Raw genomic sequence first — 13,838 nt, 5'->3', positions numbered from 1 at the left:
TAGACCAAGTGACCGAGGTTGTGAAACAGGAAGAGTCAGATCCAGATAGTTCGCTCGACCGTTCTATGCAAAATTCCCATCAAAATGCGAAACACGATGACGAAACGACGAAAACAAGTAGGGGTAAAATCCAGGGGCATCCAGAAGACCGTTACTTTCCTTTGAATGTCGAGGTATGAACACATTTGAACTGGTGGTGCAAACTTTTTTGCTTTTTAATTTCCCAATTGTTCCTTTTTGCTCGTAAACTCCGCGCTTTAATGTTGTCATGGATGCATGTGCAAATTTGGTTCCAGATAGTCACTTTTAACAACATCATGGCTGGAAACCTGAGTTGCTTGTGGGGGTTGATGCCCCATCGTTGGATTCCGCCTTATTGGTGGCCCAAGAAGTACTGTTCCGTTTGGTGCTGTCTTCTTCCTCCATGGAGAAGACTAAATCACTTTGCTCCTCGTCGATCTTGCTCGTGCTGACAGGCGACGAGATTGTACGGTCCAAGCGGCCGTTGGAGCCTACTGCGGGGGAGTGGCGGGTCGGAGCAGGGTGAAGAGACATGCTACTCAGCTGCTGAGAGATCATGGATGTCGATGACTGCCTGCCAGGGCTCGCCACATATGGAGAGACATCGCCGGAGATCTGTCGGCTTCCGATGGGGCCCAAGCTGGGACTGGTACCTAGATTGAGGGAGGACTCACGAAGAGGCGAGCCGATGTGCGAAAAGGATGTACCATGGGAGTCTTCATCTTTCTTCTGCTGGCGTTGCTTGGCAAATAAGGCACCAAACCGTGACGGACTGGATGCGAGCGGAGAGCCGACCTTGGAGAAGCTGGTGCTGGTCATACCGAGTCCACTCAAATCGCGGTGGCTGGAACTGAGATCATGATCGGTGCGCGACAGGCGTCGGAGTTTCTCCTGAGGGGTGAGAACATCATCGTGCAGATTGATCGGCAGATAATCCTCCTCCATGGGGAAGTTGCTGTCGTCCCAGTCATCCAATGCTGTGGGTCGGGGAACACTGGCCGAAAGCATGCGCGACTTCACTGGCCTAGCAGAGTGTAAAAATCTCGGTCCTACCCCATCTTCGGGAATGCCTGGAGGGGATGACCCCATGAACGACGAGGTTTTCCTGAAGTCAGACCCATAGGCTGTGTCACGGAGATTACGAAGTACATCTGACGGACCACCCATTCTCTGCGCTGGAGGAGAGGCCAGATCCAACCCGAACTTCGATGGCACGGACGCGGCCACGGGTCCATAACGAGCGACGTGCGAAATGCCTTGACTGTCAAACGACGCGGGGAGCTGTGCGTCAAGAGCGGTCAGGTGACGGTGACTCGGAGACATAGGGAAACGCGTGTCGTCCGCTGGCGACCCATACTTCGAACCCACATCCGAGGCTAAACCTGCATCGATGGTAGGGATGGCGTCGAACGGCGGTGGGGGTGGCTGCTGCTGTTGTAGAGCACCGAACTCCTCTTGAGGCGGCAATTGCGAAGCGTAGCGAGGATCGTGATTACCCAAGCGCTGTTGGGAGAGGACCGAGTTCGTCAAGGCCGAATCTTGATTGACATATGCTTGAGGGTTGACGCGTCCTCCAAGATTGAGATGGCCTCCACCCATTCCCATACCGGGACTTGGACGATTCACCCGCCGACCATCAGGAAGGATATGCGCCAGCGCGCACTTGGCTCCGAACTTGCAGTTGCCCTAATTGTGCGGAGAATAAACCAGTCAACTGCATGCACTCGAAATCGAAGATGAGAAAGGAAGGAAATTGCTTGTATTCGCCGCTGTGAGAGGGGAAGTAGGAACAAGATGGATCCGGTTACAGGTCGTACCTTGGTGAAATATTTGCAAGGCGCATAGTCAATCGCGGCGTCTGTGGAGTGTAGGAAAGGACAAGCAGGACCGGCCTGGCAAGCTCCCTGGCGAAAGAATTTGCAGGGCACATGCTTGGTATCTGGAGAAGATAGCGACTGAAATTAGTTTATCTCTTTCTTCACCCAAGAGAGAAGTGAGGAGCGGAGCAAAAACGGTCATGGAAAGCAACAGTCCGGCAGTAACCGAAGGGCGATCGGAGAAAGGGAACAGTATGGGATTGAGGAATGGAAAACAAATAGTCCTGGACTTGACTCACTGCTCTGGTTGGGAGGACTGCGAGCAGCCATGTCGATGCCGGAGGAGGGATTGCGGGAATGGCCGTTCTGCGCAGAGGGGGCTTCGGAGGGGACAGGAAGAGGAGTACGATTTTTCATCTCACAGAGGAGAGATGGCGAATTTCGAGGACGAGAGCACTGGAAAGAAAGACTCTAAAATATGATAATCAATCTGTAAACTTTTATGGGAATTAAGAAAGAGAGTGTGAGTGAGTGATTGAGGTCACTCCCTTTGGCTGCGATGAGGCAGAACAGAAGGGAACTTAAGACCGTTGGAAAATCCGGAGGGGTTGATTTGGTCAGTAATAGTTTAGTACCTGGTATCTATCGAGTATCCAGGTAGTTGGTGGTTATCGGATAGATACTGGGCACGGGGAGATTTCCACAGGTGGGGAATATTAGATAGTACTTACATACTCGGTCGGTACTGGGTTGTATTCAAGATCATTATATTATTATATTATTATATTGTTGTTGTCACTGAGATAGGTCGATTCGAGGATATTCCAACATTAATAAGTGTATGATATTCATGGTATTTAAATGATGCTAATCAGATAGCTGATCCTCTTCATCCCTCATAACGTCTGGTTAACCCATCTCGTGACTGTCTCTCATGTAAAGAGGAAGGAAGGGTTTGCACTGCACATGATATCGAGTGATGGTAGCTATGACCATATGTACTTATATCTAGCTTGTACTAGCAACGAATGATCATCCTCAAAGGTGTCATATTACCTTCGAGGGTCTTTCTCCTGACCAAGTCTCGTGCACCATTACATAAGGATTGTATTGGATTGTGTATAATCTCACCCTTTCCCTATCCGGCGACTCGATACATCCCATCCCACCTCCCATATCATCTGATACATTTCATAACGCTCGATTTTCGTTGCTCATGCTCGACTCTCAATAAAATCAGGATCTGTCCTCTCTCCGCATGTCAATCCACACTCATCGTAACGGTCCTGCTGTACGCCGCAGGATTCAACATAGGTACTATGCATAACAAGCCTCCGAACGGACTGTAAGATCCAGTGCGCAGGAGACAATACTTCAAAGGACAATTGGAGCGGTCATTGCGCGATGAGACTATGCATCCGCATGGCTCACGGTACCTCACAGTTTCTACCTCCCTCTGATCAGATAAAACGTAGCGTTTCAATGAAGAAAGGATCCTTCAAGGCCCAGAGATTCCTGATGGACAAATTCAGCCGAAACTGTTGCAGATCGACACCGTAATGCAGCTTCAAGAGTTGGTGTACTTACCCAAAGCTCTTCTCGACTCACACTGTCCGGTACAACTTCCAAGCAATTACTCCATAGATCCCGACAGATCCTCTTACGGACACTAGCGATCTTATTCCAGCGTCTCCATTCCTGCCCCAACTTTGCTCTCTCCTCCGGAGACACCTGGATTGAATCACTTTCCTGAATCTTCTTGAGACGAGATGTAACTGCCTGCGTTCCTTGCTCAAGTTGGCCGACATCGCGTCGAAGCTCGCAGAGCAATGGCTTCGTGGAGAGCGTCGCTAACTCTGTTCGCGCCTTCTTTTCCTTGGTTTTAAATGTCGTTGCCTGTTCTTCCAGCTGCTTGATCTTTTCATCCATCGTCGCTATGGCCTCCATCGTGAGTTCGTCGGTTGCCTCTTGAACGGCATGATAAACCGTGTGTTTTCCTAAAACCCAGGTAGGGCTTAGTTAGTCTCCAAGGCACTTCGCTTGCAAGATTGTACTGAGCACCTGAGACCTGGGCTTCAATCTCCTTCTTCCGGTGTAGTTCTCGCAAGACCTTCGCTGCGTGCGCTATAGGGCCGACAGCAGTCAGAATCTTCCAGACGACCCGCCTGAAGTGAAACGCCTGTACTGACTTTTTGAGACCTTGTTATGCAAATTCGTGGAAACATCGATGGCCTGAGATGCTAGAACATTAGGGTCATTATCACCGGGCGCTCATCATCAAGAGGACGAACCGAATAAGGACGACTGGTTGTGATCGTTGAGTCAGCATTTCGAGATATATGTTGCTAAAATAGAATACTTAGACCTACTTTTGCTTCCCTAGAAGACCAGCCAGTCAGCAGCCAGAGTCAACGGTGCAATTGAAGGCGACTCTTGCGAATCAACATGACACTCACGAAGGTAATCCAGGATCAATGATGTTTCGTCATTAGCAGCTAGATATGCAAAGTAAGCGGCAGGCATACGGAGGTCCTGAATCAAATCTTGCTGGCTTACCTCCAACCGACATGTCGGCCGCTTTCGCCTTCTTCTGTGTCATGGCCACAGAGGTGGAATGGTCACTCTACTACCGGAGAAGGTCGAGACTATGGAAGAGAAGAGCGAGGGGAACCGGGGCGTTATTGTTCTGACTGAAATTCATCACTGTACAGGGTATAAACCAGCAATCACACAAGGGACACCATCGTCACGTGGAAATGCTATCCATCAACTCTTAGATATACATCCAAGTTTTGTTCCAGAGTTACAGAACAAGCATTGGTCTTGGGAAATAAAGCAGCTGCAACCGGGAAAAGAATCAACCCCCGAAGAATGAGGAGACAAGAACGCTGAACCATGGCAAAATCTTCCAGTGTGTTCGAATGGAATGGATGGCTGCCACACATACAAAACATGGGAAGATAGGGTAAAATCATTCCGAAAACCCCCCAAATGGGGAAAATGCTTTTTTCAAAGACATCAAGAAAGGGACCGACTCGGAGTCCAAAGAGAGGTTGAGACAAACAATCGGTGAAGGCCATTCACTACATCAGGGCCTCTCCTACGCCGCCTTTACTCGCTCTGTTTGGGACAATGGCTGTATCAAATGGGGTTCTTCCATGAAGACATAAGGTAGAGAATCGATGAGCAGAATCATTCGGCAAGGGTATCACATGATGATCTAAGGCAAAGGTTAGCTTCGCAGATCCGATGCAAACGATCCGGAAAAGAATCAAAAACTTACGCAATCACTGTCCTTTTGGGCAGTAGGGACTCCCATTTCTTCGAATGTCTTCGGACCTTTGCCGGGGAGACCCCCTGCGGAGGCCTTGGAAGGTTGTGTTGTGGGCTTTTGGCTTGCTGCGCCTGCGGGGGTTCCGGAGGGTTTGGGAGTCGACGTTCTTGACGACTGAGGGAACGACGCAGCAGAAGGTGAGGCTTGCGGCCGGGGCGATCCCATCGAGCTACCCTGGGAGTGAGGGGAGACAGCAGTTCGCGCAGGCTTCCGGTCCGGGGGTGCACCATCAAGCCGCTGAGGGCGTCTCCGAGCATCAGCGTTCGGAGGCTGATCAAGTGGCGCTGAGTAACCGATATCGAGTTTGGGTGTTCCCGATGGGCTATGCACACCTGTCGGACTCATCGGTCCAACCGATGGCGGCGCCCCCGGCCCCGGGTTACGGTAATTCTGAGGACCTGGGCCGTAAGACGCGGCTCGGTTGTAGTTGGGCGCATTCGCGCGGATATTGGGGTTGATCCCAAAAGCCGAGCTGGGGCGCGGGTCGGCCATTGAGTAGCCCTGTGGATAAACGGGCCGGGAACGGGACCCTGGTCTGTCGGGGTAAGGCGCGGCGGAGTGTCCAGTGTCTGAGAGACTCATCCTGGATGGATCGGGCATTTCGAGGTTCTCTTGCGTTGATTCTAGAGAACTCTCACGCTGGTGCGACCCGTATCGCGACTTGATGCGGGCAATCGCGACATTCTCGTGATCCTTCCTCGACAGTGTCTTTGACCGCGAGATGCTGTCGATCCGATTTGTAGCGTCTTTATTCCCATTCGCTGCTGCCTTGGCATACCAGCTCCTGGCTTCCTTGAGGTCGACATCGACGTAAATGCCAACCTCGTAGAAATACCCTAGCGCAAATTCAGCGGTCGGGAATCCACTGAGCGCAGCACGATGAGCAAATTTGAAGGCCAACTCGTCGTTCTTCTCGAAAACGCCCTCATGGCCGCAGAGAAACCATTTGCTAATCGCCATCTCCGCTTCCGGCTCCCCTTGACGCGCAGCCAGCGCGTTGTAATGTAAGGATAGTGCAGGGTTGAAGTCGCAGCCGAGTTGACCCAGTTCATAGGCGGCGCCCATCTTAACCTGAGCTTTGGCAAATCCGTGATACGCGGCCTTTTCAATGTTGACACGAGCAGCGTTAAGATCCAGGGGAAGGTAGCTTTCTGGTACATTGACCTGCGGGAGTTCCCGTGCCAAGAGCATACCATAAACCTGTCGAACGTCATGTCAGACCCAAAGCGTTGAGAGCGTGAATGAGAAGAACGTCACGTACATACGCACCCTGGGGTGCATTCTCGTCGCAGGACTGTGCAGCAAGGCTGATATAATCCAAGCCCATCTGGTAATCCTGCCGCTGACCATGCTGGCCGAGGAGGATCATCATGCCCAAACGCTGCCGGCCGTGGCATTAGCAAGGAGCTCATTTGTGACGGAAAAGTTGCCCTGAACATACATAGTAAGAAGCGGAGTCAGCAAGGGCGACTCCCTTTTCGTAGTGTTTGATAGCCTTCTCCGGTTCTCCAGAACTCTCAAACTGCATTCCGATACGATACTCCGCCCGAGCATATCCTCTGTCCGCAGCTCTTGTATAGGCGCGAAAAGCTGCCTTCTTGTCCACGCGATGTCCGAATTTCCCGAACTCTAGCCACATGCCTCTGATGAAATCGGCCTTGGGGTGGTATTGATCCGCCAAGAAGTTCACAATGTTCATCGCATCAAGCTTCAACTGACGCTCCACAGGAGGAGTCTGCGGCCTGGGAGGCTGAATCAAGGAGAGACGAGCCTCGTTTTGCACCGCGACCTCAACGTAGGCGAGAGCGTCCTGAGCCCAGGCCAACTGCATCTCCGGGTCGTTGGACGACAGAACAGCGATTCGAGCTCTCTCCAAACTGGCTTCTCTTTGCTCGTCGGTAGGGGGTACATTTGGCGGGGGATTTCTCAGGACAGGGAAAGAAGAAACGGTAGAAGATCCCATGTCGTAGACCGCGGAGTGCTCATGATGGGCGACATCGTAACCCGCGCCAGGTGGCGGCTGTCCCTGCGCGACCGCGACGGATGAAGACCGCTCAGGGAAACGTGAGCGATCATGCTGGACTGGAGCATATTGGCCGTGGTGGGGGATCCGCGCTTCGTGCTCGAGGTGGGCTATATTGTCCTGCATGTTTTCTGGAACTTCCGGCATGACCCTGTTGAAATCGAGTGCATCGGGTCAGCAACGCGTACCATCGGTGTTGTTAGACGCTACCAATCGGGTGGGGGAGTCCCCTGAAATATGCAATTTGCAGTCGCACCTTTGAGGAGAGGGGGATATGACTTCTGGCATGTAAAAGTCATCCTGGCCCCCTGGATACCATGTAGCGCCGAGACGTGGCTGACCACGGCCTTGCGGAGGTCTATTCATTGTCCAGATAATAGCCCCTTCTCCTTTGTTTTCCTGTTCTTCAATCTTTTCCAGACGTTGCCGAGAAGAGTACGGATCAGATGTGACACGGAAACACGATTCTTTAGGCGCTCCTTAATTTTTTCTTCCCTTCCAATCGAAGGCTCACGGATTAAAAATAGAACACAAGAGGAAATAAGATCGAAGGGAGATCAGTCTGACTCCACGGGACGCGCAGGGTAAAGTGTAGAGATCAAGCGCATCATCCGAAAAGCCGCGAAACAAAACTCATACCATAAGACCACGACAGGCCTTCTAATAATGAGTGACGGAGAACAACTAGCAACAGAGAAACGATATGACCATAGTAAGGATGATATTGAGCGCAAAAGAAGAAGTATCCCTGGGATGAGACCGGAGTAAACTGTAGATAGACCCCAAAAGCCAGTAATGAGAAGCGGGGTCCGTGGGAGTGGATGTGGAATTTGACTAGGTAAGGTAGCTGCCTATGAAAGTAAATATTACCGTACCAAGCAACTATTAGATGCTAACGTAGGTACTGCGAGTAGGCTCCTATAAATACTCCAGAGTAGATAGTTACTTCTATATACAACTACCAAGGCGGACAGTCGTTAAGAGTAAGGTAGGGGCTGCAGTCAAAGATCTTAAAAGGTGATAAAGAGAGAGATGCGTCTTACAGGATCCTTTGATGACAGCCATGACAGTACGGGCTACCAAACAATTCTATCATCATCCATATGTCTACGGATACAGATAAGTACCATGCTGGTTGTCAAAGAGAAGGAGATTTCTCATTTAATTTGAGTACCCTCCAACATTCTTTCTTTGAAGGCATGTCTAATTCAATTCAGGTAAGGTATTCAGGTACAATCCACCTTAAGGGCGGATTTCGAATCAGACTGAATGAATGAGCTTGGGGGGGCATTGTATAACGCATGGTGCCAAGAGTTATCGTTGTTACTGTTAAACTAGATAGGGAGTATTTATTAGACAAGGTTAAAGACTGAGAGTATCCACTGTTATTTTAGAAACAGTGGCTTTGACCCTTGATAAGGTTGATGCCTACCTATGTACTGCATAGGTATAACCTGACTCAGGTAACTTACAAGTTATGGATTCGCATTTTACTCCCTGGATTGCAGCGAATGATAGCAGGCTGCATGCATACCTCTAAGGATCATATTCAAACGGTTCAAAGTAAATGTCTCTGATCTAGTTTGATTGGGCTTCCATATACCGGAGCTACCGTCTATCGGCAATTAAAGTTGTCCTCTATTTTATTTGGCTGCAGTAGCAGCAGGATGAACAAAATCTATTTTGAACTGCTTAAGTTCGGTTCATCTTTTCAGCTAGTAATAGACGCTCGTTCATTTATAATGTCAGATTTCCTACAGCAATGTCCACAGTTAATTGCAACTATCATTACATTTTTATTCCTATAAACTATCCATTGTTGGTCATCACACTGCTCACAGAAAGTTGCTTGTCCAAATAAGGTAAAAAAAGACAAATAGATCTACCTTGAACCTGATTGGTCAATGGATTTATTCCAAATCCTTCTCAGTCTGTCAAGGTTCTACTATTCCAGCCAAGGTACCTTATTGTTTTGTATCCAAGGAACGTTGTAGTTACCAACAACCTACCTTACTTTAGGTGGTTATCTATTGCTTCTTGTTCGCGGCAGCGCCGCGTCCCCGTCAGATATCGAGGTCCTTCATCGAAACATGGTGCAGAGCCTGACGGCGTCAATGCCCTCATAAATTAGTAACCTAAGGTCAACCGGTGAAGCGAGTAACTGGAGGTATCTTGAGCATCATGGGGTCTCAACCACAAAACTTCAACCATCCTTACTCCCCATATGACATACAACTCCAGTTCATGCGCGCTCTCTACACTTGCCTGGAAGAAGGAAAAGTCGCAGTGTTCGAGTCTCCGACCGGTAAGTTGAGCTTCACTTGTCACTTGATCACCCCAACTAATCACATGGTACAGGCACGGTAAGTAAAGATCACTATGAGACCAAGAGCGGAGGCTGAGTTCTTACTTGCTATTCTCTAGAACGCCTGGCCACTAACACAACTCTACAATAGGGAAAATCTCTGAGCTTGATATGCGGCTCTATAACCTGGCTGAGAGAACACAAGCGCAAGGCACTTCAAGATATTGTCAATAAAGCTTCTTGTCAGTACCGGAGGGTGTGAGAACCAGGGTTTTGCCGCTGATGAAGTTCTGCAGGCGATAATGACGGCGAGCCCGAATGGATTTTGGAGTTTGCCAAGCGCGAGTCAGCTCGGGCAGTAACAGAGAAAAGAAGAGCGCTGGAGGCTCGCTTAGAAAAGATCAGAGTCGAAGAGGAGAAGCAGAGACATGCTAGGGATCACCCAGGAGAACCTCGGAAGAGGCAGGTATGTCTATCGGGATCTGCATCACAATCTGCTCTGCACTGACCACGCTTCAGAGATTGGATACATCGTCTGGTGACCCAGGCCCAGAGCAAGATGATCAATTTATTCTGGACGATTATGATAGCGACGCTGAAGAAAGGATGACATCTTCTAAGAAACTCGGTGATATTAGTGGACTCTCAACTAGTACACTTGAACTACTGAACCGCTTCAAGGAGCAGTTCTCGGCACCCGCCGAGGATGACACTGGAAATGGAGACGATGATGTTAAGATCTTCTATTGCTCGAGAACTCATTCCCAACTGTCCCAATTCTCAAGCGAGTTGCGGCGCGTCAAAATGCCGTCCAGCATGCCAGCGGAGCTCAGCACGAGCGATGCACACTCTGATGAGGTCGAAGAACGCGTGAAACATCTTACTCTTGGTTCGCGAAAGAATTTATGCATAAATCCCAAGGTGATGTCCTTAGGAAATGCCACTGCAATAAATGAGCGCTGCTTGGAACTGCAGCAGCCTGGAGTAGCTGCCGAGAAAAGATGTCCTTACTTGCCGTCAAAGGAGGATGAAGGGCAGGTTCTCCAATTTCGTGATCACACTTTGGCGACCATTAAGGACATCGAAGACATGGGAAAGCTTGGTAAGCGGATGGGAGTCTGTCCTTACTACGCATCCCGCTCAGTACTCAAACACAGCGAGGTATGTTATGAATCTGCCTTCCAATCATCATTGAATGTCCTGCTGATGCGCAAAAGATTGTGACCCTTCCTTATCCTTTACTACTCCAGCGTTCAGCTCGAGATGCCCTCGATCTCTCGATCAAGAATCACGTCGTCATCATTGATGAGGCCCACAATCTCATGGATGCAATATGCAATATACATTCAGTAACAATTAGGCTATCGCAGTTACAGACTGCACTTTTCCAACTAACAACATATGCACGCAAGTACAAGGCGCGTTTGAAAGGGAAGAACCGAAGCTACATCGCTCAAATCATCAGACTCATCAATTCGATTGCAGACCACCTTCGTTCAATCATAGGGAAAAACGTGCCTGCAGAAGGCGCCGTGGAACCGGCAGATTTGATGGCTGGGAAAGGCGTCGATCAGATCAACCCATACAAGCTATCTCGGTATTTACAGGAAAGCAAATTGGCCAGAAAAGTCGACGGCTATGTCGAATTTTCGAAAGATAAAGCGAATTTCCAACCGGACGACAAACCTTCGTCGCCTGTCCTCTTCCTTGTTCAGAGCTTTCTTTTACCACTGATGAATCCCTCCGCCGAAGGCCGATTTTTCTACCTAAAGTGCCACGATGATATCCAGTTGAAGTATATGTTATTGGACCCGACGAACCATTTTCGGGAGATTGTCGAAGATGCCCGGGCAGTGATCTTGGCTGGCGGAACCATGTCTCCTGTATGTATAACAAGACCCGTCCTGTGATGTTCTCATCTGCTTAAAGAGGCTGACGATACCATAGATGAGTGATTATCGAAATCACTTATTTTCCTACATTGCCCCAACTCGGCTAGACACTTTCAGCTATGGCCACGTTATTCCCCCGGAGAATCTCATTGCACACACACTTGTCAACGGCGTTCTAGGTACCGAATTTGATTTTACTTACGACTCTCGCAATTCAGAGAAGATGGTAAGAGGGCTCTTTCAGCCATGGCTTCATAAACTCTAGAACTTTCTAACGGTTTGCTGTGCTCCTGTTTTTAGATTCTTGATCTCGGACGGACTGTGGCTACGTTGTGCCAGGCTATCCCAGATGGCGTCGTCGCATTCTTTCCCAGCTACGATTATCTCAGCCGAGTATTGGCCATATGGAGGAAGCCTCTTGTGGGAGAGAAGGGCCAGACTATTCTCGGTCTTATTGAACGAGAAAAGTCTATTCTATACGAAGGTCGGGACGTGGGAGCGAAGGCGGAAGATTTGCTACAAGAATATACAACAACTATTGACTCGGGCCAAGGAGCTCTGCTTCTTTCCGTCGTGGGAGGGAAACTGTCCGAGGGCATAAACTTCTCCGATAGACTGGGAAGAGGCGTGTTGATCATCGGTTTGCCTTTTCCAAACATACGCAGTGCAGTTTGGCAAGCCAAGATCCAATATGTCGAGCAGAAAGCTTATAACTCGAGCTCTGGATCTGAGAAGGACAGGCAGTCAATTGCAAAAGCAGCAGGGAAGGATTTCTACGAAAACGCGTGTATGCGAGCGGTCAATCAATGCATTGGGCGAGCTATCAGGCACCGCAATGATTATGCTGCTATTGTGATGATCGACAGGCGATATGAAAAAGCGAACATACAGGGAAAATTACCAGCCTGGATTAAGCAGAGCATGGCGCGCCGCTCTGTACGGCGGCCAGCTTCAGCACTCGCAGAGGATCTGTCCAACTTTTTCTCTGGTCGGAGCTCGGGGTACTGAGACAGGTTTTATTTTGCAAACACAACTACAGACCGACTTGCCTGGTATCACCTGCCTACGTACCTTGTCATACAGCGTCATCGAGCATTAGACCGTAGTGGTATTTGTATCCGTCTCAAAAGAAAGTCGTGGTTTTGCATATCCGCCCACGTGACCTGGACGCGGGAGCTGACTGCCAAGAGTTGCAAGGGCTGGACCCTACTTAGGGCAAGCGAACAGCCTAGCGCACACTCTAGCCGGCTCCGAGCCTTGAATTAAACATCTGAACCAGCAGCATATACGACCGCATCCCCCCATCGCCAAACCTCAGACCGGTCTTGTCGAGCACAGCACCGTCGACAAGATGCCTACCCGTTTTTCGAAGACAAGAAAAGCGTGAGTCGAGAATTTCACCCCGTCATACACCTCGAATTGTCGAACGTCCCTTTGCTGTTGTTGTATTTGCGACGAGTCGATGCATCCATTCGCCATCATGAAACAATCATTCGGAATATTATGTATATCGTGAGACTGACCTGGATTCTTCTTCTACTACAGTCGCGGTCATGTGTCGGCCGGTTACGGTCGCGTTGGCAAGCACCGTAAGCACCCAGGTGGTCGTGGTATGGCCGGTGGTCAGCACCACCACCGTACCAACCTTGACAAGTTCCACCCTGGTTACTTCGGTAAGGTTGGTATGAGATACTTCCACAAGACCAACCAGCAGTTCTGGAAGCCCACCATCAACCTCGACAAGGTACGTTGAATGAATGCGTTTAGAGTCACTCCTAGTCCGACCCGACGGGAATCGCCGCGAGAGCAGAAGAAAGTTGCGTTGAGGAACGTGGAAGAGTAGCGGAGATATGATAGGATTGGGGAGGAGAATATGTTGTGGTTATGGACAAAAGTGGCTGATTGGGATGTCTTCCTTCTTTACAGCTGTGGTCCCTCGTCCCTACCGAGACTCGCGAAGCCTACCTGAGCGGCCAGAAGACCGACACCGCCCCCGTCATCGACCTCCTCTCCCTTGGCTACTCCAAGGTTCTGGGCAAGGGCCGTATCCCCGAGATCCCCATCGTTGTCCGCGCCAGATACTTCAGCCGGGACGCTGAGCAGAAGATCAAGGAGGCCGGTGGTGTTGTTGAGTTGGTTGCTTAAATGCGGAGTCATGATTGCGAAACGAGCAGGGTGCAGAAACTGGGTTAGGTGCCGCACTGCGGTCGGGCTTGTGATAGAGGGTTCTAATTCTGTTCTCTGAGATGACAGAGAATAAGGACTCGAAAAATGGGAGCCACGAATCGGGCACATTTGATTCGTGTATTTACAAAATAATGGGTTTTTGTTTGCGATGAGCAGCATAGCCTGGCCTTTAGACGCCCTTACGATCTCACCCTATCAAACAAAATACCATCTGGAAGGATTTCACACTGTTCAACCTTTTTTCTTGCGCCACTCCGTC

At 49.7% G+C, this 13,838-nt stretch overlaps 3 protein-coding genes across 3 annotated transcripts; 1 reads left to right on the top strand and 2 right to left on the bottom strand.

Annotated features, from left to right (window-relative positions):
• Positions 1-315: 315 nt before the first annotated feature.
• Positions 316-4,437, bottom strand: ALT_2187 (putative spindle poison sensitivity protein Scp3; the record flags this gene model as incomplete). Its single annotated transcript, XM_089599274.1, has 8 exons — positions 316-1,707; positions 1,839-1,960; positions 2,138-2,309; positions 3,426-3,835; positions 3,900-3,962; positions 4,028-4,078; positions 4,295-4,333; positions 4,395-4,437. 8 exons carry the CDS (start codon positions 4,435-4,437, stop codon positions 316-318), a joined length of 2,292 nt encoding a protein of 763 aa, XP_089456420.1.
• Positions 4,438-5,046: 609 nt separating this feature from the next.
• Positions 5,047-7,342, bottom strand: ALT_2186 (tetratricopeptide repeat protein; the record flags this gene model as incomplete). Its single annotated transcript, XM_033562959.1, has 4 exons — positions 5,047-5,058; positions 5,122-6,372; positions 6,434-6,553; positions 6,614-7,342. The coding sequence occupies 4 exons, from the start codon at positions 7,340-7,342 to the stop codon at positions 5,047-5,049; spliced, it is 2,112 nt and encodes a 703-aa protein (XP_033418850.1).
• A 2,034-nt stretch (positions 7,343-9,376) lies between these two features.
• Positions 9,377-13,537, top strand: chl1 (DNA helicase; the record flags this gene model as incomplete). The annotated part of the gene is made up of 11 exons (XM_033562958.2): positions 9,377-9,500; positions 9,554-9,558; positions 9,652-9,742; positions 9,797-9,966; positions 10,020-10,661; positions 10,718-11,383; positions 11,448-11,618; positions 11,693-12,328; positions 12,672-12,775; positions 12,938-13,136; positions 13,319-13,537. 11 exons carry the CDS (start codon positions 9,377-9,379, stop codon positions 13,535-13,537), a joined length of 3,027 nt encoding a protein of 1,008 aa, XP_033418849.2.
• Between the last annotated feature and the right edge of the window lie 301 nt (positions 13,538-13,838).

This window comes from Aspergillus lentulus (genome assembly GCF_001445615.1).
Source record: "Aspergillus lentulus DNA, contig: Alt04, strain: IFM 54703, whole genome shotgun sequence".
NCBI classification, from domain to species: domain Eukaryota; kingdom Fungi; phylum Ascomycota; class Eurotiomycetes; order Eurotiales; family Aspergillaceae; genus Aspergillus; species Aspergillus lentulus.
Note: the sequence above shows the minus strand (reverse complement) of the source record. Positions and strands in the feature narration are given on the sequence as shown.